The sequence below is a fragment of the Bubalus kerabau genome, chromosome 8, assembly GCF_029407905.1.
Source record: "Bubalus kerabau isolate K-KA32 ecotype Philippines breed swamp buffalo chromosome 8, PCC_UOA_SB_1v2, whole genome shotgun sequence".
NCBI classification, from domain to species: domain Eukaryota; kingdom Metazoa; phylum Chordata; class Mammalia; order Artiodactyla; family Bovidae; genus Bubalus; species Bubalus kerabau.
The window spans coordinates 75,610,493-75,635,254 of record NC_073631.1 but is presented as its reverse complement, the minus strand read 5'-3'; the positions used below and the strand labels follow the sequence as shown (position 1 = coordinate 75,635,254).

The 24,762-nt window shown below is 40.0% G+C and overlaps 1 protein-coding gene across 2 annotated transcripts; it reads left to right on the top strand.

Annotated features, from left to right (window-relative positions):
- The first annotated feature begins 699 nt into the window (after positions 1-699).
- STEAP4 (STEAP4 metalloreductase) lies at positions 700-24,331 on the top strand. Of its 2 annotated transcripts, none has more exons than XM_055590600.1 (5): positions 700-1,127; positions 18,110-18,567; positions 19,186-19,713; positions 20,981-21,145; positions 23,777-24,331. In XM_055590600.1, exons 2-5 carry the CDS (start codon positions 18,112-18,114, stop codon positions 24,038-24,040), a joined length of 1,413 nt encoding a protein of 470 aa, XP_055446575.1. In that variant the 5' UTR covers positions 700-1,127; positions 18,110-18,111; the 3' UTR covers positions 24,041-24,331. The 2 variants fall into 2 exon arrangements, with proteins under 2 accessions (XP_055446575.1, XP_055446576.1); XM_055590601.1 differs by lacking the exon at positions 23,777-24,331 and adding an exon at positions 22,057-22,268 and having other exon boundaries at positions 823-1,127.
- The last annotated feature ends 431 nt before the right edge of the window (positions 24,332-24,762 follow it).

The window sequence follows — 24,762 nt, the reverse complement described above, 5'->3', positions numbered from 1 at the left end:
CCAGGAAAGGAGGTACACAATAATTTTCTTAAGAGGCAAATTATCCTAACTTCTGTAGTAGAAGAATAAATTACACTGTATGGAGAAAGAAAAGCTTAATTATAACAAGTGGCTCAAAGAAGACCTCTTGGAAGACATGGTGTCTGACCTGACTCCATGAGATGCTCTGGGGAGAGTCGCAATCCAGGCAGAAAGGGATTTGACTCAAAAGTGCTGGGAAAAGGCCCCCCACGTGGCTGAACATCTTGCCCTGGGCAAGCACATCATTAAGACCAGGTGACTGGGTGGGAGACAGATTGAGAAGACTCTGGGCTCTAGACCACAGAGTTTTGGAGTACAGTTGTGTTTTGCCCCATAGATTATCATGGTTAGTTAAATTTTAAGCCATCACAGGTGTGACTCTTGAGCTCTGTCTAAGTAGAAAGACCTATTAGTCCAATATATATAATTGCACCATTATTATCCAATATTATATAAGTATAGACACACATTGGCATCCTCATTAGTATCCCTCTCTCTTACTTGGTTTGTTTCCTTTGAACCATTTAATGTACCTAAATTAAGACCTCCAAATTCAAGACCATCCAATTTATGCACCCCCACCCCTCCCCAAACCCAAGGTTTCCAGGTAGAGGAGAAAAGATGTCACCTCTGAATTAAGACACTATAGCACAGGCGGAAATGCCTAGAAACCAAAACCAGGTGATGTCTTCTCAGCTTTTCAAAGTAACCTCTCTGGTTCCTTAAGAAAAGGGGTCCTCCTCAGCCCCTCCAAGCCTCAATCTGCCAGGGATAAACAAGATCTCAAAGGGTCTGGGGAAAATCCTTAAAAACTCCATTGGCCCGAGATCAATGTCAACATCTGCAGCAACAGTGGCAGCACCGGAATTTCCGGTCCTCCCAGCTGTCTGGGATTCCCAGCTTGAACTCTTTCTGGAAGCGCTTTCTTCACCGCTTCTCTTGCGCAATCCAGCGAGCCCTCCCTCCGCTCTCGGGCTTCTTAAATTGAGTGTGGCTAAGCGCCGGAGCACAGAGCACCGAGCAGCGTCCCCTCCCAGCCTGGCCCTCGTTGCGCCCTGCAGCAGCGGCGCTGGACCACAGCCGCTTCGGAAGCACCCCTCCCGCAGGTGGGTCATATTGCTGCCGGCCTACGCCTGCTACCTTTCGCCATAGGGCTCCCCTCCCTTATCAGCTTCTGCCCACCTCGAATCCCTGCTTCCAGGACTCTGCTCCGCAAACCTGCTTGCCCTGGGAAGCAGGTGCAAGACCACCCAAGGGTGTGGCGGGATGAGTTAAGCAATTCAGCAAGCGGCTTGCTTCCAGGAGTTTTCTCTCTTGCTTCCTCGGGGTGCAGAGGAGCCCTAAGAAGGAAGACTTAGGGCTTTGGACTTCTCTCTGTGTCTTACTTCTAGATAAAGGCAATCTCAGATCTGAGTACACTTCGGGGCCAAGAGCTGAAAATGTGTCCTGAGATTTGCAACTGCTTCGTTCCTTGATCTTTAGCAATTGTTTTTCCAGAGAAATTCTGCTTTGGAATGTAATCGATGTGAAGAGTAAATAAAACCTTTGGTTCCTTGTTTGTCCAGAGGCAGCTGGAAGGTACTTTTCCCCTCTGGATAGTAATTTTAAAACTTTCTTTAGAAGATGACTGGTCTAAAGGAAAGTCAACTGGGTGGAGAATAGGGCAGGGGTGGGACTGGAGAATTCTATTCTTAGTTCTAATTAGAAGTTCAACACCTTAGCCTCAGTTTCCACACACATAAAATAAAAGACTGTTGGAGCAGAGTAGCCACAAAATCCACCTCTAACAAGGTAAAAACCCATGACTAAAGATGATTGTAGGTTTGAAATACATTGAAAACTTCATCAATGACATATGTGTAACTAAGAAATTTCTTTCTTCATAATAATGCAGGTTTGACTTTTTTAGGGAAACTACCGAGTTGTGGAGAGACAGTCTTTTTCTACTGAATACCTTGGATTTGCACCACTTTTATCATTCAGAGAATGCTCTCAGCTTTCCAAGCCAGTTCTTCAGCCTTGCTGTGTGAGAATGTCCTATTCCGTATAAATGACAGTCATATAAATGTCACTCACATGAAAGAACATTTTTTTCTGATACAGTAGGTATAATTTTATAAAATGGCACATTTATTTGAAGCAGTAACTTTTTTGAGATATGGCCTTTTGCAAGGCCCCAAGTTTTTCAGAATGCTGTGATTTAGCACGGTATCAATACTTGCCTGTATTCCACCTGCATGGCAAACACCGCCACCCCAGAAAACAGAATGAAGCACTCCTTATTTATCAGGCATGGAGGTTGTAAAGTAAATGGAACATGTGTATGGAGAAATTGGGTCATGGCACTCTCTCCATCCAGCAACCTTTATGGTGTTGCTGAAGTTCACGCAGCAACCTGAGGTTCAGAAACCAGCCTGTTCAAGGCCTCACCCCTAATTTCAGAATGATTTCCAGATGCCTGCCTTGCTTAAGCTTGCTAACTGGTGTTAGAAGTAACCAAATAAATTTTTATAAACCTGTGCTTAAATTGAAAACCCTGAGCCTTGTTCTGAACAGTTTTAAGAAAAATAGATTCATATATCATAAAATTTCAAAATTGAAGAACGCTTGAGCAGTCATTCCACATTTCCTCAAGGATCAACCCTCATCATGCTCCCATTATTCATGACATTATTAAAAGGGTATAAATTATCTTTTTAAAGTTTCCTGAGTAGCTGATTCTGAAGTTGCCCTCAGAAACACATCCAGTGTTTCATGATCCTCACCACCCAGTTCTCTTTGGAAGTCATTTGGATCTTTTGTTAACTGCTATTTCAAAATTATTTCCTTTTAAAATCTTAATAAAGTTAATAAGCTGCTAGCAGAAAAAAAAAATACAATCACTTTTCAAACTTGAAGACTTGTCAGGGCATCTTGTAGGTTTCCTCTGGATTATCCTCTGAAAAAGTGAAAAACTCTTTTTAAAGTGTTAGTCACTCAGTTGTGTCCAGCTCTTTGCTACCCTGTGGACTGTAGCCTGTCAGACTCGTCTGGCCATGGAGTTCTCCAGACAAGAATAGTGGAGTGGGTAACCATTCCCTTCTCCAGGAGATCTTCCCCACCCAGGGATCAAACCTAGGTCTCCTGCATAGAAGGCAGATTCTTTACCATCTGAGCGACCGGGGAGAAATTGAAAATTAGTCACTCAGTCATGTCTGCCTCTTTGCTACCCCGTGGACTGTAGCCTGTCAGGCTCCTCTGCCCATGAAATTCTCCATGCAAGAGTATTGGAATGGGTTGCCATTTCCTTCTCCAGGGCATCTTCCTGACCCAGGGATTGAACCTGGTCTCCAGCATTGCATGCAGATTCTTTACTGTCTGAGCCACCAGGGAGAGAGGTCAATTATTAAGTGTCTGCAACTACATTTACCTATAAGTCCTACTCTAACAGTCTAGGACATGCTGTGGATAGTTAAGTTTTCTGTGTGGGATTTTTTTTTTTTTTTAAGTTACAATTAGGCCAGAAGTAATAAACCTTACAAGGCCTCTGAAGTCACCTGTATGACTGCTTTTGTACATCCTTCTGTGCTTTGTACATCCAAAGAGAACAGGTCATTAGTTAACTATGAGGACAGTTAACTATGAAGAGTTCCACATTACATGTCCCACCTACCATGATATTTTAAATGATTTTTGGGTCATTTCCAAAATGATTTTAATTAACACTTGTTATTTTATTGAGAAAAATCAGGCCTGCAAGGAATAAAGCTAATAACTAAAGGATAACTAATGCTGAAAACAATACATGATAAGAAAACATATTTGGCCAACATACTTAAGCAATTTGTTCTTACCAAATTATTATGGAAAAAGGATCAAAGAGTGTTTGCACTGTTTGAAGATCATCTTTCAGAAATACATCACTGCAAAAAAATATGCAATGTTCTACTCAAAGAAGCATTTCCACCCTAATTAACTAGGCAGGACATGACATCCAAATCTGAATGCTTCTCCACAATGTTCTAGAAGTGTTGTCTGCCATGTGTAAAGAAGCCTTACCATACTGAATTTTGATGGCTGCATATTTTTGAAGTTATTTTGAGAGACATATGTTACTTTTAAACGTAGATTATATGATCAGTCTTCATGTCAGAATGAAGTTCACTTTTCATCTTATAAGGAAGGCAAATGTATGCAAAGGATAATTTTGAAAAGTCAGGAACTATAATTCTGAATACAAAGAAATCTAAGAGGTAACTTAATATAACTATATAGCATACCTCTTGGGGAGGGGGGTAACAGAACACACACTAGACCATCGCTTTTGCCTTAGCTCCAAATAAATTAAGGGAAAATAATGGTTCAAGCACAGAGCCACATGCTCCAATCAGATTTTCACTGGTGATGGCTCAAGAACTGAGAAGAATCAGAATAGGAGAATGTGGCTAATGGTCCACACTGATCATACATCTTTCGTTTATACATCTGAGTTTATAAGGCGTGGAAATAGCTTTGAGCCCAAATAAAGCAGTGGCTGAAACAGTTATGCACAGACTTTGGTAAACTTTCTTGTTCTGCTTCCCAGGCAGATTAGCGCCCTTCTCTGTACATTCAATGTCTTCACATGTTGTTTTACAGCACATGAATGTGTCTATATCCTCCCCAAGACAGGAGCCCCATGAGGACAAGAACAGTCTAGTTTATCACTTTACCCATCTTATGTAGCACAGGGCCTTGCACAGAGAGGTTGTTCAATAATTCTGTCAAAAACATGCAGTGTTTTTGTGTATCAAGACATTGTTTTAGTGTATCAAGACATTAATGATACACTAATTTTTGTTTTTGAAAGATGCTAATAATTATGGACATAGAAGATTATATGCACAGATACCTCCTGTGCTATACTAGTTAAGAGGGTCAAAGTGTTCAGATTTCAACTACCTGCCCTTTGGGAAGAAGCATGAGATTGCTTTATACTCTACAATACATATAAAGTAAGTAGTGGAAAGTATTCTGTTTTTTTAAAAGAATAAATAAATTGTAGGAATCTTGGTGTTTCTTCTAATTAACCTTAATTTAATAACCCTATTATGTTGCTATCCTGGGTAAGATTCATAATAAATTTGTAACTATAATACTTTGGCGTTTAATTCATTTTAAAGAGTGACATAATGCAATTAATGCATTTAACTGAGGTCATGAAAGTTGGAATATTGAATTTTTAAAGGTTTTAATTAGTTTAACTTAAATAAAACACTTGAGCCTTTCTTTTAATACCTGAAGGCATGGCATAAGAAATGAAGCCTGATGCTAAGTCACTTCAGTCATGTCCGACTCTGTGCGACCCCAGCAACGGCAGCCCACCAGGCTCCCCCATCCCTGGGATTCTCCAGGCAAGAACACTGGAGTGGGTTGCCATTTCCTTCTCCAATGCATGAAAGGGAAAAGTAAAAGTGAAGTCGCTCACTCATATCCGACTCTTAGCGACCCATGGACTGCAGCTTACCAGGCTCCTCTGTCCATGGGATTTTCCAGGCAAGAGTACTGGAGTGGGTTGCCATTGCCTTCTCCGAAATGAAGCCTACTGATTTACTAAAAAGAACTAAGTTACATCAAATCATTCTTATTGTAGAAATGGCTATTTCTTTTCCAGTACCCAAGTATTGCTATAGTGATTTCTTCTTTGTATTCAATTGCCCTGACATAGCAGTATGGGATATGGGAGGCACTTGAAGAGAAAGCAATCAGTAAGCTGGTAAATGATACATTGCAGCCAATAATGTTTATCCCAAACTAAGATCCTAAACTCCTTTTTTTTTTTTTTTTAATGCATGTCTGAAAAATTCAAAACAATGTATTTGGGAATGATGATACACAAAGAGGTCCCTGTATCTATCTTCTGAAGGGAGCCAAGAGTCTAGCAGTGTCAGACTTATAGTCCAAATTGTGTTCGCTCCATGTGTGGGGTTGAAAGGGCCTGGGACCTTTGCTTGGGTAGAGGGACCCACATGGCTTCTGTTTTCATTAAGAACCTATGAGCCTGAATCTCCCTAGAAGAGGGGGAGAGGCTCTAAGGAAAGAGATTTTAAGGCTTAAAGTCCAGAGTCAGGATTGAGAAAGTGAATCATCCTATCAGTCCAACCATTTTCCCATTTCCATGGTCCCAGGCAGAGTCTTGGAGAGAAGAAGATGAGAGATGGAGAAAGAGCCAGAGTGTGCCAGTAAATGGCTAAGGAAAAAAGATATCCTAAATAGGAGCACTTGCTGATTTATATGGCATAAAATCTCCAAAGTTGGCTGATTTCAAACTTTCAGCTGGCAAGCCAGCTCCAGCCACACCACACCACTAAAAAGAGCCGTGGTTAAAAATCTAGGAATTAAAAAGGAGGAGCTGATTCACTAAAATATATTTATCAACCAGCAGTGCTCTCAGGCTAGTATAACATGAGAAGGGGGAAGGAGTTTCAAGAGCACTTTCTCTCCTGGGGTAAGAAATAGAGCAGCTGCAAGACCAGATCATTCCATACAGCTCGAGCTCATGGGGTCTTGGAAAATATTAAAGATACTCTGGCCATTGGGGATCCTTGCCTCCAAAGCCAAATTAAAACTGAAAGAAAATGGTACCGAAAAGAAGATGAAGGAGACTATATAAAGGACATATAAAGCACCCCCAGGAGATTTCTAAACATTGTAAGGAGATGCTTTGAAGCAGATTGGAGTTACACCATCAGCAGGGTTAAAGGGAGAGAGGGAAACAGGATCAGATCCACAGGTTGGCAGTAATCAATATTCAGATAATTCCCAGTGGCTTCAAAGTGAGGATAAATGACTATTTATAGAAAATTTATTTAAACAAAGTTAATTTTGAAATGATCGAATAAATTCCTAAATGTTTCTGACTGACTACAGCAATCCTAGAAAAGCAAAATCCACTAATTGACACTAAATATTAAGTGGGCTTTTACAATCACCAAACTAACCAATAAACACTGCTCAGGTATTAATAGTATGTACAAGTCAAATGCCACCAAGTCAGTGAGATAGAGTTGTTTTCCTGATGGTGAATTGAGGTGAACGACAGATCTATAAGAAGTTGCTCAGAATTTAGTATGTAAACAGAGGTCAAGGTAAATTAACTTAGACACGACTGAACCCCTGACCTTTCTGTCATAAGCCCCAGCTTTAATCAAATGAACTAACCGCCTAGACAGGGGCTAATGAACCTACATGATAAAACTCTTAGTCAGGGAATCATAAAACAATCTTCATTTATCTTGACAGATGCAACTGAGATCTAAACGTGAAAACACATATGAGAAAGATCTTTAATTGGATCAGAATTTCACCAAAGAACTAATATTAAAAAGAGTTTCATCTAAAGTATAATTCAAATAGGTAACACAGAACTGCGTCACATTGCTCTCCTGATAATTCATTGGATGAAATTCATAGTGAAATGCTAGTGACAGAATCATTTTAGCTATACAGCATGTCACAGCTAGTTTTACTTAATAGCAATCCATGTGGATATTTATCCCCATAGAACATCAATGTAAAAGTTTTATATTTAGTTATGTTCTTGTTACTTGATCAAGTTGTACAACTTGATTAGTTTCCTTTTGTGTCATTCTATTAGATAGCATAAAAACTAATCATCAGTAAATTAGGGTGCTATGAGATATGTAACATTTTCTCCCAAAACAATTGAAATAATTAGTTTTTTAGCAACCAATCTGCAGTGGTTTCTTTATTTAGACTAAGGGCTTTAGATGACAGATTTATGTTAGTCTATAGCTATTACTAACAGAGCTACTTCTAACTACAAGGCTAAAATACGAAATGTACTATTATATTTTCAAATAACATACATAGACTGAAGATTGAACTGTCAAAAATTAGAAAGCTCTATTGATTATGGGCACATTACATTTTTTTATAAATGACAGTCAGTGGTCTTTTTAAATCAAGGTCTTCTGATTTTGCTACAATAATATATAACTGTCAGTAAAAGAATATGTACTTAAATGTAAGCATGCTTGCTGTTCCTAAAGAGCCTTGATCTCACTAAATACAGAAATAGCTCTGTGAATAAATAGGATGGGTTCATGTATTATTGTCAGGTTTTTCTTAAAAAAATTTTTTTTGACCATTTTTTGCTTTCCAGTTATCCCTGGGATATATTAAAACAAATACTCTGAATCACAGGAAGGCTGGACTAGTTGCAGAACTCCCTCTTGCCCCTATGCCTGGTGAGGAAAGGAAATATTTGATTGATGGGCTTCAGATGAGATCAGATCAGTCACTCAGTCGTGTCCGAGTCTTTGCGACCCCATGAATCCCAGCACGCCAGGCCTCCCTGTCCATCACCAACTCCTGGATTCACTGAGACTCATGTCCATCGAGTCAGTGATGCCATCCAGCCATCTCATCCTCTGTCGTCCCCTTCTCCTCCTGCCCCCAATCCCTCCCAGCATCAGTGTCTTTTCCAATGAGTCAACTCTTCGCATGAGGTGGCCAAAGTACTGGAGTTTCAGCTTTAGCATCATTCCTTCCAAAGAAATCCCAGGGCTGATCTCCTTCAGAATGGACTGGTTGGATCTCCTTGCAGTCCAAGGGACTCTCAAGAGTCTTCTCCAACACCACAGTTCAAAAGCATCAATTCTTCGGTGCCCAGCCTTCTTCACAGTCCAACTCTCACATCCATACATGACCACTGGAAACACCATAGCCTTGACTAGATGAACCTTTGTTGACAAAGTAATGTCTCTGCTTTTGAATATGCTATCTAGGTTGGTCATAACTTTCCTTCCAAGGAGTAAGCATCTTTTAATTTCATGGCTGCAGTCACCATCTGCAGTGATTTTGGAGCCCAGAAAAATAAAAGTCTGACACTGTTTCCCCATCTATTTCCCATGAAGTGGTGGGACCGGATGCCATGATCTTCATTTTCTGAATGTTGAGCTTTAAGCCAACGTTTTAACTCTCCACTTTCACTTTCACCAAGAGGCTTTTGAGTTCCTCTTCACTTTGTGCCAAAAGGGTGGTATCATCTGCATATCTGAGGTTATTGATATTTCTCCCGGCAATCTTGATTCCAGCTTGTGCTTCTTCCAGTCCAGCGTTTCTCATGATGTACTCTGCATAGAAGTTAAATAAACAGGCTGACAATATACAGCCTTGACGAACTCCTTTTCCTATTTGAAACCAGTCTGTTGTTCCATGTCCAGTTCTAACTGTTGCTTCCTGACCTGCATACAAATTTCTCAAGAGGCAGATCAGGTGGTCTGGTATTCCCATCTCCTTCAGAATTTTCCACAGTTTATTGTGATCCATGCAGTCAAAGGCTTTGGCATAGTCAATAAAGCAGAAATAGATGTTTTTCTGGAACTCTCTTGCTTTTTCCATGATCCAGCGGATGTTGGCAATTTGATCTCTGGTTCCCCTGCCTTTTCTAAAACCAGCTTGAACATCAGGAAGTTCACGGTTCACGTACTGCTGAAGCCTGGCTTGGAGAATTTTGAGCATTACTTTACTAGCTTGTGAGATGAGTGCAATTGTGCGGTAGTTTGAGCATTCTTTGGCATTGCCTTTCTTTGGGATTAGAATGAAAACGGACCTTTTCCAGTCCTGTGGCCACTGCTGAGTTTTCCAAATTTGCTGGCATATTGAGTGCAGCACTTTCACAGCATCAACTTTCAGGATTTGGAATAGCTCAACTGGAATTCCATCACCTTTACTAGCTTTGTTCGTAGTGATGCTTTCTAAGGCCCACTTGACTTCACATTCCAGGATGTCTGGCTCTAGGTCAGTGATCACACCATCATGATTATCTGGGTCGTGAAGATCTTTTTTGTACAGTTCTTCTGTGTATTCTTGCCATCTCTTCTTAATATCTTCTGCTTCTGTTAGGTCCATACCATTTCTGTCCTTTATCGAGCTCATCTTTGCATGAGATGTTCCTTTGGTATCTCTGATTTTCTTGAAGAGATCCCTAGTCTTTCCCATTCTGTTGTTCTCCTCTATTTCTTTGCATTGATTACTGAAGAAGGCTTTCTTATCTCTTCTTGCTATTCTTTGGAACTCTGCATTCAGATGCTTATATCTTTCCTTTCCCCCTTTGCTTTTCACTTCTCTTCTTTTCACAGCTATTTGTAAGGCCTCCCCAGACAGCCATTTTGCTCTTTTGCATTTCTTTTCTATGGGAATGGTCTTGATCCCTGTCTCCTGTACAATGGCACGAACCTCATTCCAATGCTCATCAGGCACTCTATCTATCAGATCTAGGCCCTTAAATCTATTTCTCACTTCCACTGTATAATCATAAGGGATTTGATTTAGGTCATTCCTGAATGGTCTAGTGGTTTTCCCTACTTTCTTCAATTTAAGTCTGAATTTGGCAATAAGGAGTTCATGATCTGAGCCACAGTCAGCTCCTGGTCTTGTTTTTGCTGACTGTATAGAGCTTCTCCATCTTTGGCTGCAAAGAATATAATCAATCTGATTTCGGTGTTGACCATCTGGTGATGTCCATGTATAGAGTCTTCTCTTCTGTTGTTGGAAGAGGGTGTTTGCTATGACCAGTGCATTTTCTTGGCAAAGCTCCATTAGTCTTTGCCCTGCTTCATTCCGTATTCCAAGGCCAAATTTGCCTGTTACTCCAGGTGTTTCTTGACTTCCTACTTTTGCATTCCAGTCCCCTATAAAGAAAAGGACATCTTTTTTGGATGTTAGTTCTAAAAGGTCTTGTAGGTCTTCATAGAACCGTTCAACTTCAGCTTCTTCAGCGTTACTGGTTGGGGCACAGACTTGGATTACTGTGATATTGAATGGTTTGCCTTGGAAACGAACAGAGATCATTCTGTCATTTTTGAGATTGCATCCAAGTACTGCATTTCGGACTCTTTTGTTGACCATGATGGCCACTCCATTTCTCCTGAGGGATTCCCGCCCGCAGTAGTAGATATAATGGTCATCTGAGTTAAATTCACCCATTCCAGTCCATTTCAGTTCGCTGATTCCTAGAATGTCGACGTTCACTCTTGCCATCTCTTGTTTGACCATTTCCAGTTTGCCTTGATTCATGGACCTGACATTCCAGGTTCCTATGCAATATTGCTCTTTACAGCATCGGACCTTGCTTCTATCACCAGTCACATCCACAGCTGGGTATTGTTTTTGCTTTGGCTCCATCCCTTCATTCTTTCGGGAGTTATTTCTCCACTGATCTCCAGTAGCATACTGGGCACCTACTGACCTGGGGAGTTCCCCTTTCAGTATCCTATCATTTTGCCTTTTCATACTGTTCATGGGGTTCTCAAGGCAAGAATACTGAAGTGGTTTGCCATTCCCTTCTCCAGTGGACCACATTCTGTCAAATCTCTCCACCATGACGCGCCCGTCTTGGGTTGCCCCATGGGCATGGCTTAGTTTCATTGAGTTAGACAAGGTTGTGGTCCTAGTGTGATTAGATTGACTAGTTTTCTGTGAGTATGGTTTCAGTGTGTTTGCCCTCTGATGCCGTCTTGCAACACCTACCGTCTTATTTGGGTTTCTCTTACCTTGGGCGTGGGGTATCTCTACACGGCTACTCCAGCAAAGTGCAGCCATTGCTCCTTACCTTGGAAGAGGGGTATCTCCTCACCGCCGCCCTTCCTGACCTTCAATGTGGGATAGCTCCTCTAGGCCCTCCTGCACCCGTGCAGCCATGGCTCCGGGTTACTCTTCTAGTGGCCGCCCCTGGCCTCAGGCGTGGGTTGCTCCTCCTGACCGATGCCCCTGGCCTCGGGCATGGGGGCGTGGGGTAGCTCCTCCCATCCGCCGCCCCTTAATAGATTGACTAATTAGATCCCAACCTAAAGGAGATCATTCCTGGGTGTTCATTGGAAGGACTGATGTTGAAGCTGAAATTCCAATACTTTGGCCACCTGATGCAAAGAGCTGACTCATTTGAAAAGACCTTGATGCTGGGAATGATTGAGGGCAAGAGGAGAAGGGGACGACGGAGGATGAGATGGTTGGATAGCATCACCAACACAATGGACATGGGTTTGGGTGGACTCCAAGAGTTGGTGATGGACAGGGAGGCCTGGCGTGCTGTGGTTCATGGGGTCACAAAGAGTCGGACACAACTGAGTGACTGAACTGAACTGAATTAGATTAAATTATAGCATATTAAATATTATGTTAAGAATGGCCAGCTTATTGAGTACTTATCATGTCTCAAGAATTGCTCTCGGATACATTAATTCATCTGGCCCTTACAATGTCTCTAAAGTAGGTACTACAGAGCTCTCATTTCAAAAATAACATAACTGAAACACAAAGAGCTTGAGTAATTTGCCCAAGGTCACACACTAGTAAGTAGAAAACAAAATACTAGTGTTGTTGAATTAATATCTTCAGTGTTTTTTAAGTTTATGAAAGTTTAGAACAGATGCATGTGGGGGCCACATGATCAGAAAAAGTCTGGACTCTCTCTGCAATGATTCAGTTGAGTTCAGTTCAGTTGCTTGGTCGCGTCTGACTCTTTGCGACCCCATGAATCACAGCACACCAGGCCTCCCTGTCCATCACCAACTCCTGGAGTTCACTCAAGCTCATGTCCATCGAATCGGTGATGCCATCCAGCCATCTCATCTTCTGTTATCCCCTTCTCCTCCTGCCCTCAATCTCTCCCAGCATCAGGGTCTTTTCCATTGAGTCAACTCTTCACATCATGTGGCCAAAGTATTGGAGTTTCAGCTTTAGCATCAGTCCTTCCAATGAACACCCAGGACTGATCTCCTTTAGGATGGACTCATTGGATCTCCTAGCAGTCCAAGGGACTCTCAACAGTCTTCTCCAACACCACAGTTCAAAAGCATCAATTCTTCGGCACTCAGCTTTCTTCACAGCCCAACTCTCACATCCATACATGACCACTGGAAAAACCATAGCCTTGACTAGATGGACCTTTGTTGGCCAAGTAATATCTCTGCTTTTTAATATGCTATCTAGGTTGGTCATTCCGGAGAAGGCAATGGCAACCCACTCCAGTACTGTTGCCTGAAAAAAGCCATGGACAGAGGAGCCTGGTAGGCTATAGTCCATGGGGTTGCTAAGAGTCAGACACGACTGAGTGACTTCACTTTCACTTTTCACTTTCATGCATTGGAGAAGGAAATGGCAACCCACTCCAGTGTTCTTGCCTGGAGAATCCCAGGGATGGAGGAGCCTGGTGGGCGCCACGACTGATGCAACTTAGCAGCAGCAGAAGCAGGTTGGTCATAACTTTCCTTCCAAGGAGTAAGCGTCTTTTAATTTCATGGCTGCAATCACCATCTGCAGTGATTTTGGAGCCCAAAAAAATAAAGTCTGACACTGTTTCCACTGTTTCCTCATCTATTTCCCATGAAGTGATGGGGCCAGAAGCCATGATCCTAGTTTTCTGAATGTTGAGCTTTAAGCCAACTTTTTCACTCTCCTCTTTCACTTTCATCAAGAGGCTCTTTAGTTCCTCTTCACTTTCTGCCATAAGGGTGGTGTCATCTGCATATCTGAGGTTATTTATATTTCTCGTGGCCATCTTGATCCCAGCTTGTGCTTCTTCCAGTCCAGCGTTTCTCATGATGTACTCTGCATAGAAGTTAAATAAGCAGGATGACAATATACAGCCTTGACGTACTCCTTTTCCTCTTTGGAACCAGTCTGTCGTTCCATGTCCAGTTCTAACTGTTGCTTCCTGACCTATATATAGGTTTCTAAGAGGCAGGTCAGGTGGTCTGGTATTCCCATCTCTTTCAGAATTTTCCACAGTTTATTGTGATCCACACAATCAAAGGCTTTGGCATAGTCAATAAAGCAGAAATAGATGATTAAGATGATCCAAATGAGAATATGTCAATAAAAACATCATCCATCTCACTGCAGGACACCAGCAACTTTGTCAAATCTGTATTTTGCTTGCAAATGTTCATTTCAATATAAAAGAGAGAAAAATAGTATATTAGGACAAATAACGAAAAAAAGTCATAGGACAGACAGGCACACAGGCATTCTTTCAATACACTTACAAACCAGTTCCACAAAGTAAAAAATTAAGGCATCATTCAGCAGTTTGAGAGTTTGAGTTATAACAACTAATTGTTAACTGATTAGAAATATAATATAAATTGCTACACTAGTTTGCATTTGAAGATGCTGCTAAGAATTTTTCAAAGGCATAGCTGTGTTTCCATATGATAGCCTCTGCTCATCTCCAGGTGCTTTCTCATATAAAGTCACACCCTTCTCTGATACAGTTCAGGATATTAGTCATCAGCTAGTTTATAAAATGGAGAAGGCAATGGCATCCCACTCCAGTACTCTTGCCTGGAAAATCCCATGGATGGAGGAGCCTGGAAGGCTGCAGTCCATGTTGTCGCTGAGGGTCGGACACGACTGAGCGACTTCACTTTCACTTTTCACTTTCATGCATTGAAGGAAATGGCAACCCACTCCAGTGTTCTTGCCTGGAGAATCCCAGGGACGGGGGAGCCTGGTGGGCTGCTGTCTACGGAGTCACACAGAGTCGGACACGACTGAAGTGACTTAGCAGCAGCAGTTTATAAAATGATTCAGCCGTTGTGGTTAATTCAATTATTCAAAGAGTTTCTGTGGAAGTATATAAAAGTCTTGTATGTCTTGTCCCTTTTCTCTATAACTTCTGACTATTTATAAAATTCTGAATGATCTGCCTGTGATATAGATATTAATACACAGCTTCAGATAAGCTCAGGTAAGAATTCCTTTTTTCTAATTTGAAAAGATACATGCATTCCCATAGAAGCACTATTTACAATAGACAAGACAAGGAAAAAACTAAATGTCCATCAAGAGATGAATGGATAAAGAAGACATTGTACATATAAACACTGGAATATAAGCCAGTCTTAAAAAAGAATGATATAATTTAATTTGGATGCTCTGAAATAAAGAAACAATGAAAAAAAAAAAAGAATGAAATAATGCAACATGGATGACCCTGCATGCTAAGTCTCTTCAGAGGGGTCCAACTCTTTTCTACCCTATGGACCGTAGCTGGCCAGGCTCCCCCGACCATGGGATTCTCCAAGTAAGAATACTGGAGTGGGCTGACATGCCCTCCTCTAGGGGGATCGTCCTGACCAGAGATCAAACTCACATTTCTAATGTCTCTTGCATTGTCAGGCAAGTTCCTTACCACTAGCATCACCTGGGAAGACCCCAAAGTAATTTAGACAAAAACAAATGTCATATGGTATCACTTACATGTGGAATCTTTTAAAAATGATACTAATCAACTTATTTACAAAAAAGAAATAGACTCATAGGTGTAGAAAACAAAATGGATGGTTATCAAAGCAGAGGGGTAGTAGGGAGGGGAGATAAATTAGGAGTTTGGGATTAACATACAAACACTAATATATATATAATATATATATGTATTATAGATAAACAAAGACTGACTATATAGCACAGGGAACTATATTCAACATCTTGTAAGAACCTATAATGGAAAAGAATATGAAAAAGAATACACACACACATATATATATTTGCTATACCCTGAAACTAACACAACATTGGAAAAAAACAAAAACAAAAACAAAAAAATTTAGGTATTTTTCCATAGGCTAAAATGAAAAGGGCAAATTTCTGAACTTTTAAAAAGGTGAAAGCTTCATATGCTCTGCAATCTGCATGAAATTCACTATGTCAGAAGTGAATAGTGATTAGGTCTGGTTTGAAATTCCACATCAAATTCATGGAGTTTTACTTTAAATCCATTTGGGTGAAAGAAGTAATGTCCTTAATAGCTCCCCCACCACCAACTTCTCTCTCTCTTCACTCCTCCCTTCCTCCCAGTGTTCACTCTATTCTCATTCAGCTTCCTCTTCATCATGCACCTCTCACTGTGCCAGACACACAGAGCAAACTGCAGCTTACAAGTCCAACGATCCACCCCTCCAGTATCATCCCATAAATATTTATCAACAAGTGCCTGGTCCACCACAGTCAGTGCTCTTTTTAGCACTGAGGTTGCATCACTGAACACAAGAGACTACCACCCACTGCCCCCCAAAAAAAGATTAACTAAAAGCTTACACTATACACTAAATATCGGGAAGAGAATTTTTTTGAGAAAATTCAGTATCAAAATAAGAAATAATATTCTTTCAGATGGAGAGTATCCTAGATGATTTTATTAGATCATAAAAACTTCAAGAACTTTTATTTGATTTATTATTAATTTAAATTTCAAAATCTTAAAAAGCAACACAGTCAGATGGTTTATAACTTTATATCAGTTTAGTTTTGCCCTGCATTTCTTTTACATTGGGTAAGATTAAGAAATGTTTTACTATATTGAAGTCATAAAGTTTATAACCTTTCCCCTCTAAGGTTATAAAATAATTCTCCATGGCCTCTTACAGTTCTATTATAGGTCCATTTCTTTAAAAAAAAAATACATTTCAAGTCTTAATATATTTTATATTTACCTTGGGGAAGAGTGTGAGTATAGATTAAGCTTTTTATTCCAATTGGTTATTTAGTTGTCATAATATTAGCTACTGAATAAGCAATCTTTTCTACATCGACTTGAGATGCTCATCTTTATCATATAAATTTAGGTTCATTTCTGATTTTTTTTTTTTACTCTATTCCACTGAACATTTGTTATTCCTGTGACAGCAGCATGATATTTTAGATTTAAAATATTTAATAGAACTGGTCCTCTATTTATTAGAATAGAACTAGCCCACTTTTCAGAATGTATAGATTAAACCAGAGAAAACTGACATTTTTGTGAAGCTGAGGCTACCCACCCAGAGACATGCTGTACAGTTCTATTTACATGAATCTTCTGAGTCTTAGGGGATTTTTAAATTTTTCTTCATTTGGATCTTGTACATATATTGTGCATGTGCGTGCTCAGTCGCCAAGTCATGTCTGACTCTTTATGACCCCACGGACTCTAACCCACCAGGCTCTTCTGTCCATGGGATTTCCCAGGCAAGAACACTGGAGTGGGTTGCCATTTCCTTCTCCAGGGGATCTTCCCGATATATACCCTGTATCTTAAGTTCATTCTTAAATACTATCTCTATTTTGTTGCAGCCATAAATTGGGCCTTTTCTTCTATTAAATCTTCAAATTGGTTTATTTTTCTCATATGAGAAGAGCATTGATATTAATTGAGTGCCCAGACAAGATATTGAATTGCTTTTATGTGTATAGCACTTTTTCAATGACTTTTGAGTTTTCCAAGATTACAGTTTGATTTTCTACAATCCCTTTTGAATTTATATACCTCTAATTTCTTTCTCCAGTACAACTGTGTTAGCTAGAATCCAAACAATAATATAGGATATATATATTTACCTGGTTTATGACTTTATTAGGAATATTTCTAGTAATTCTCTTTAAAGTATGAAACTGAATTTTAGGTTGAGAAAGATACTTTGTATGTTAAGGAAATATCTATTTGTTCCTTTAAAAAAAAAAAATAAAGAAAAACTGTCAAATTTTAATGTAGGTCCGCTTAGCATACATAAATATGGTCATATTTTTCTCTTTAATCTTCTAATATGGTGTATTCTATTAATAGATTTTCTAATATTGAATTTATAGAACTAATCTTTACATTTTTAGAATAATCCTATCTGATCTAAGTGCACTGTCTCATAACAGGCTACCAGATACTGTTGGTTAATTTGGGATTTTGCACCACTAAATATAAGTAAATTGGTCTATAATTTCCAAAATAGTGCATTCTTTGTCAGATTTTGCTCTTGAGAATTTTGGGAACTCAATAATGTAAGTACTCAATAATGCAGTATCATTGTGATACACATCCGCAGTTTAAGACTGCAACTGGTAAATGTCTTGGGTTTTCACTGCATTTCCTTATCCAATACAAGATTTTGTTAAATAAGACATATGAGAATATATGAGACAGTTTTTACTCCTTCCAAATTTTGTAGGGAATGTGCTTGAGACAATTCATCAGAAGATTCAAACATCACTCAATCACTGTTTCCTTGATATAATTTTCATTCCTTTTTACCAGAACATTCATATTTTGTTTGGGTATTTGATTATCTTTCAGTTATGGAGAAAATTTCTACAGATGCATTTCCTCTTACTACGCCTTCTTCAGAAAAGCAAGAAACTGTATGCATTTTTGGAACTGGAGATTTTGGAAGATCACTGGGACTTAAAATGCTCCAGTGTGGTTATTCTATTGTGTTTGGAAGTCGAACCCCCGGGATGTCCAGCCTGCTGCCCAATGGTGCAGAGGTCATGAGCTACTCTGATGCAGCCCAGAAATCTGACATTATAATCATAACAATACACAGGGAACATTATGATTTTCTCACAGAATTAACCGAGGTTCTCAATGGGAAAATATTGGTCGATGTCAGCAACAACCTCAAAATCAATCAGTATCCAGAGTCAAATGCAGAGTACCTTGCTCAGTTGGTGCCGGGAACCCACGTGGTAAAAGCATTTAACACCATCTCAGCCTGGGCTCTCCAGTCAGGGGCGCTGGATGCAAGTCGGCAGGTAAGATTACAAGATAGATTTACACTCCATCTTTAAAAAGTAAATGTCTTAATATGCACTTACCTCACAGATTCCAAAACATAATTTCAAAATAAAATATTTTATTTTGCTAATATGTGCCATGAATAGCATTCTTGGGTTTGACAAAGTAGGGTAACCAATTGTAATGATTTCCCATTATCTATACCCTGAGCTTTCAGCTTGATAGAACCCAATGGTGTTAACCTCTAGAGGCCTCCTGTCAGTACTAGAAAATAACACCGCTAAATTGTTGACGGATATCCTTTCTACTCCCATTACTTTGTATGAAATGGGTTTCATTTATTCATCAAGATTAAAAACAATCCATAAGTGATGTGGCACCCACAAATACAGAAGAGAACTCAAGTTGTCTGTACTGCAGAAAACCAAGTCTAATCATATCAACGCCATATGCCTAAACCACTCTCAACTTAAAAGCCTGGTACTTAACTATCCAACATACATGTGCAAGTCTAAACCATTATCACATTAAATATGTCCACTCTACAGCCTTGTTTTAGAAGCAGTTACTACTATATAACAACGTCCTCCATTACTAAAGAAAGAATAAATACAAAATTAATTATTTTAACCCAGGTGTTTATCTGCGGAAATGACAGCAAAGCCAAGCAAAGAGTGATGGATGTCGTTCGTAGTCTTGGACTTACTCCATTGGATAAAGGATCTCTCATGGCAGCCAATGAAATTGAAAACTACCCGCTACAACTATTTCCAATGTGGAAGTTCCCCTTCTATTTGTCTGCTGTTCTGTGTGTCTTCTTCTTTTTCTACTGTGTAATAAGAGAAGTAATCTACCCTTATGTTTATGAAAAAAGAGACAGGACATTCCGTCTGCCTATTTCTATTCCAAATCGAGTCTTTCCAATAGCAGCACTCACACTGCTCGCCTTGGTTTACCTCCCCGGTGTTATTGCTGCCATTCTGCAGCTGTACCGAGGTACAAAATACCGCCGATTCCCAGACTGGCTTGACCACTGGATGCTTTGCAGAAAACAGCTTGGCTTGATAGCACTGGGATTTGCCTTCCTTCATGTCCTCTACACACTTGTGATCCCTATTCGTTATTATGTACGATGGACATCGAACAACAGAACCGTTACCCAGGTACATCTCTACTCACTTGTATTCTCCTATTTTTAAATCAAAGAGCAATCTTGCTACATCATATTCCATTTCATAATTATAGAAAACCACTCTTCTAAACATCTTTAATTTTTAAAGCAGCTACAATTAGACAGTTCATGTTTGTCTTGGGGAGTTTATTGTTTTACTTTGTTTTTTTTTAACAAATCCTGTTGAAATCTCATATAACTAGTGAAGAGTCAGAGTTAGATTCCCAGGTTCACTTGGATCCATATGTGTATTCTCAGGATTCACTGGTACACAGATGTGAGGGCTCAGGAAAACCTAATGAACCTACTTGAGTTACTTCAATAAATGGAAGCCAAAATTTAAAGTTTCTATTTTTATGCATGCTACTTTCTTTTGGAAGTCAAAACCAACCATCTTATAAGTGAAGGGGCTTCATGTCCAAACATGAATCAGAGGAATGTAAACAAATTTACAAAAGGGTATTTCTAACTCTGTTAATGTTTGTCTTGTGGGATGCCATCCTCAATGACTAGAAAACTAAACAATTCTGAGCAAATGTCAAAAACTATATTTTGCACGGTCAAAATATTCAGAGAGAATCAGCTCAGGGAGTCTTAAAGCAGTTCCAGAGAAAGTTCTATACATCAGTTCTGGTTTGGAAATAATTGGTTTTGATCAATCCTACTGCAGTGTCAAAGTTTATTAGTCAATAACTCATTGATGGTGTGTCTGTGGGATTTCTATACATTATTTCCATAACAAATACATAGCATGTCCTTGGGTAATAGTCGTGTTACAGGGGCCAGATTTCTTTCAAGATGTGTTACAACAGACCTGAAGCTACATTCCAAAAAAAAAAAGAAAAGAACTCAAACTTCATGTGTGTGAATAATCAGCATATAAAGCAGGAAAACAGAACCCTAATGTAATCATTTGAGAACATCAATTTTTGCTTGGGGAACAAGAAGCCATATGGCAAAGAAGGTTTAAGTAAATGTTTATTTTGTTTTAGGATTTACAGGGTCAATTAAAATTCTCTATACAATTTCTGGAGTCAACTATCATAGTAAAGTCCTAATAGAACCAATTACTTTTTCTATCAAAAAACATAATATCTAAGTGTATGTTTCTAAGTGTAATTATTTTGAGTGACTCTTCAGAAATGTTATACAACTTGCGTTGAGCAAAGAAACGATGTAGAGGTATTTTTTCATCACCTTAAAAGTTTGGGCAATTTGTAACAAATGAAATTTTAAAAAATTGCTTCTAACTATTTTAGGTAATAACCAAGAAAGAAAATCCATTTAGTACCACTAACTCCTGGCTCAGTGATTCATATATCGCTTTGGGAATGCTCGGATTTTTCCTGTTTGTACTCTTGGGAATCACTTCCTTGCCATCAGTTAGCAACATGGTCAACTGGAGAGAGTTTCGATTTGTCCAGGTAAAAGGACTTCATGATTTAATCTACTTTTTAGTGCAAAATGATTCTGAGTTAACAAATATTCTGATTTTTCTCTCATACGTGCATAAATTTTCATTTTGCTCCATCAGTTTCCTAGCAATCACATAAAAATAGCAACTGAAACAATTTCAGATTAGAAAAGCTAAACTCTAGAACCCAAAGGCAAATTCCATAATGGTTTGATTTCCTAGCAGGACAAGATTCCTGACCACTCCCAGAGACACAGCTAAGAGTACATAGTGAAAAGCATCAACTACTATTGAACCCTGTGCATGGAGATATACTAGGCTCAAGGTGGAAAGAAACCCAAACACGAAATTTCTACTTCTGAAAATCAACTTTAGAATATGGACTTATGGGTATAAAACTTTCTATGCTAGCCTGTCATCATACCAGATTCAGTGCTGGTCTGTAAGATGGAATATCAGTGTTTCCACACATCAACCACCAGATACATCATTAAAGGCAGTTAGTAAGTAATTTTGTAGACCAGGGGTCTTCAAAGTGTGGCATCTGGACCACCAGCAGCAGCAGCATCACCTGGGATCATGTTAGATACAAATCCTCATGCCCCACCCCTACCAAACTGAATCAGAAACTCTGGAGGTATTGAGGCAGGAGTTAGATAGGCCCCAGGTTGAACAATTTCTCCCTTGTGAACGAAAACCCCATAATAGGAGAAACTCCATAAAAGCAGGATGATGGAGGAGGCTGTGCCCTGCACAGATACCAAATTAAAAAACACACACACACATTCCTCGTTCTTGAAGTTAGGGAGACCTCCCCAACGGCACATGCACAGAAAGGCTTCTTGGAGGTAAAAAAGGGAGGGGGTGACACCTCATAGTAAGCGATGTCAACTACCCATGAGCCTCTTCACCATTCACTAGACTCCATCTTGGCAAAGAGATGAGCTTCCACACATGAAAGGATCCTGAGATATACCAAATATGGCCTCAGGACCAAACAAATCAAAATGACTGGCCAAAGGAAACCCAGAAGAAATGACCCATAAAAGTAACTCAAACTGCCACTAAAGGGTGACTCAGCAACTCTCTCTCTCTGAGCATGCCCATGCGTCTACCCACACATACTATACGCTTTTCCTCCTAATAAACACTTTGCTTGCTTCACTACTTTTTGTTTTTGTGGGAATTCTTTTCGGCAAAACCAAAGAGTCAGGGTCTTGTCACTGACCACTGGTCTAGTGGCTAGGATTTGGTGCTCTCACCGCCTCGACCTGTCCTCAGTCTCTGGCTGGGAACTGAAGACCAGCTTCAAGTCGCTGCAGGCCGAGGTCATCTGAGATCATCCAAGATCAGTAAGGCCCAGTGGTTGGTTTGTTTTCACAAGCCCTCTGGGTGATTCTGAGGCATATTCCTTGAGAACTAGTATAACAGAATAGACCATTAATAACAGAAGTCAGAATTGCACGTTATAGAACTGTTTGGTGGAGAAGGCGATGGCACCCTACTCCAGTACTCTTGCCTGGAAAATCCCATGGACGGAGGAGCCTGGAAGGCTGCAGTCCAGGGGGTCACTGAGGGTCGGACACGAATGAGCGACTTGACTTTCACTTTTCACTTTCATGCATTGGAGACAGAAATGGCAACCCACTCCAGTGTTCTTGCCTGGAGAATCCCAGGGACAGGGAAGCCTGGTGGGCTGCCGTCTACGGGGTCACACAGAGTTGGACACGACTGAAGTGACTTAGCAGTAGCAGCAGCAGAACTGTTTGAATTCTAAAGATTTACAGTTTCTCCCAGGGACCAAATGCAGTCATCATTTTCTCATGTTTATACCTTTATTCAAGACATTAAGACAGAAATAAACATTGGGCTTTGTATGTAGGCCTAAACAAACAACCAACCAAAAGTAAAGTTTGCTAACTACTGTTTACTGCGATACAATTCAGCTGCTGCTGCTGCTGCTAAGTCGCTTCAGTCCTGTCCAACTCTGTGCAAGCCCATAGACTGCAGCCCACCAGGCTCCCCCATCCCTGGGATTCTCCAGGCAAGAACACTGGAGTGGGTTGCCATTTCCTTCTCCAATGCATGAAAGTGAAAAGTGAAAGTGAGGTCGCTCAGTCGTGTCTGACTCTTAGCCACCCCATGGACTGAAGCCTACCAGGCTCCTCCATCCATGGGATTTTCCAGGCAAGAGTACTGGAGTGGGGTGCCATCGCCTTCTCCCACAATTCAGCTAGTATCTGTTTTTAGTCAGCAACATACACTAAAGTGGTATTTCTTGAGGACATACTGTGTTTTGTTCATTTCTGGCCTCCAGAAAAGATGATCCAGGAAAGAGTGTTACCCTTGAAAAAGAAGGTACATTACTTATTCAAATGCAAAAGAATCTATTCCTGGGAACCTTTCTCATCCAGTTAGGTTAAGATGAAACCACCAGGTCATTTGTAAGCAGTCTTTTCTTTTTAAATGATACAATGATCATCCTAAAGCAGAGTTAATGTTTTTTCCATTCTTGGCAGTGTTCTAAATACTACAGGTTTCAAAGGCTTGTGGCTTTGACAAATACCCTTCACTGACTCACAGTATTTCATGTGAAAATGTAAACAGTGTTAATGTACATGTTTTTGTTTCTTGTTTATAGTCCAAACTGGGTTATTTGACCCTGATCTTGTGCACAGCCCACACCTTGGTGTACGGTGGGAAGAGATTCCTCAACCCTTCGAACCTTGTGTGGTATCTCCCTTCCGCCTACGTGATTGCGCTGATCATCCCTTGCACAGTGCTGGTGATCAAGTTCATCCTCATCCTGCCATGTATAGACAAGACCCTTATGCGGATCCGCCAGGGTTGGGAAAGGAACCCGAAATACTCAGAACCATCATTGAATGGAAAAACAGATATTTAAAGCAAAATTCAATTCACCTGGACTTCTTAACCGTGGTGTTGCAGGTTTAGAGAAGAATAATTAGTGCAGTGAAGAAAGTATTTTTCTCCCACCATGGGCTGAAGTTTGTGAACAGAGAAAGAAATCATGCCTGACTTTGAGAAATGGGACACCATTTAATCTCAGGTCCAGTCTCTGCCTCTCCTTTTTCTGGAGGTGGGGGGCTGAATCACCATTAGCTTTGTGGTTTCACAATAAGAAGCTTCTTTGCTGTGGGCAACATGCATGACCTAATGTCTTGCAAAATCCAGGGGAAGTACATGCAGTTTCCTTCTCTGGTTCAAGGGCTAAGCAGAGTGAAAGAGAAAATACTAAGATGGTGGCCGCTGATAAGGGCTTTATTAGATCTTTCTGAAAAAGAGGGCCAAGGAAGCAAAAGGAATGAGATTTTAATCTGGTTTTTGGAAGTGCAGGTGATTATAAATATTGCCATGGTAAATTCTGTAGTTACATGTACTTTTTGATATTTTTTTTACCAACCTGGATATGTAGTGTGGAGAATTATTTTGTAAAACAATAAAAATTTCACAATAGATTAGAAATAATCATGGACTGGATATATGCAAACTTATACAGTTGTCATAAAATCATTCCTCCACAAAGGAATAAGTATAAAAAGATTGAGTTAAAAATGAGGGATATCCACTTGGATTTTCTCAATGTACCATACGTGAAGAAGAGTT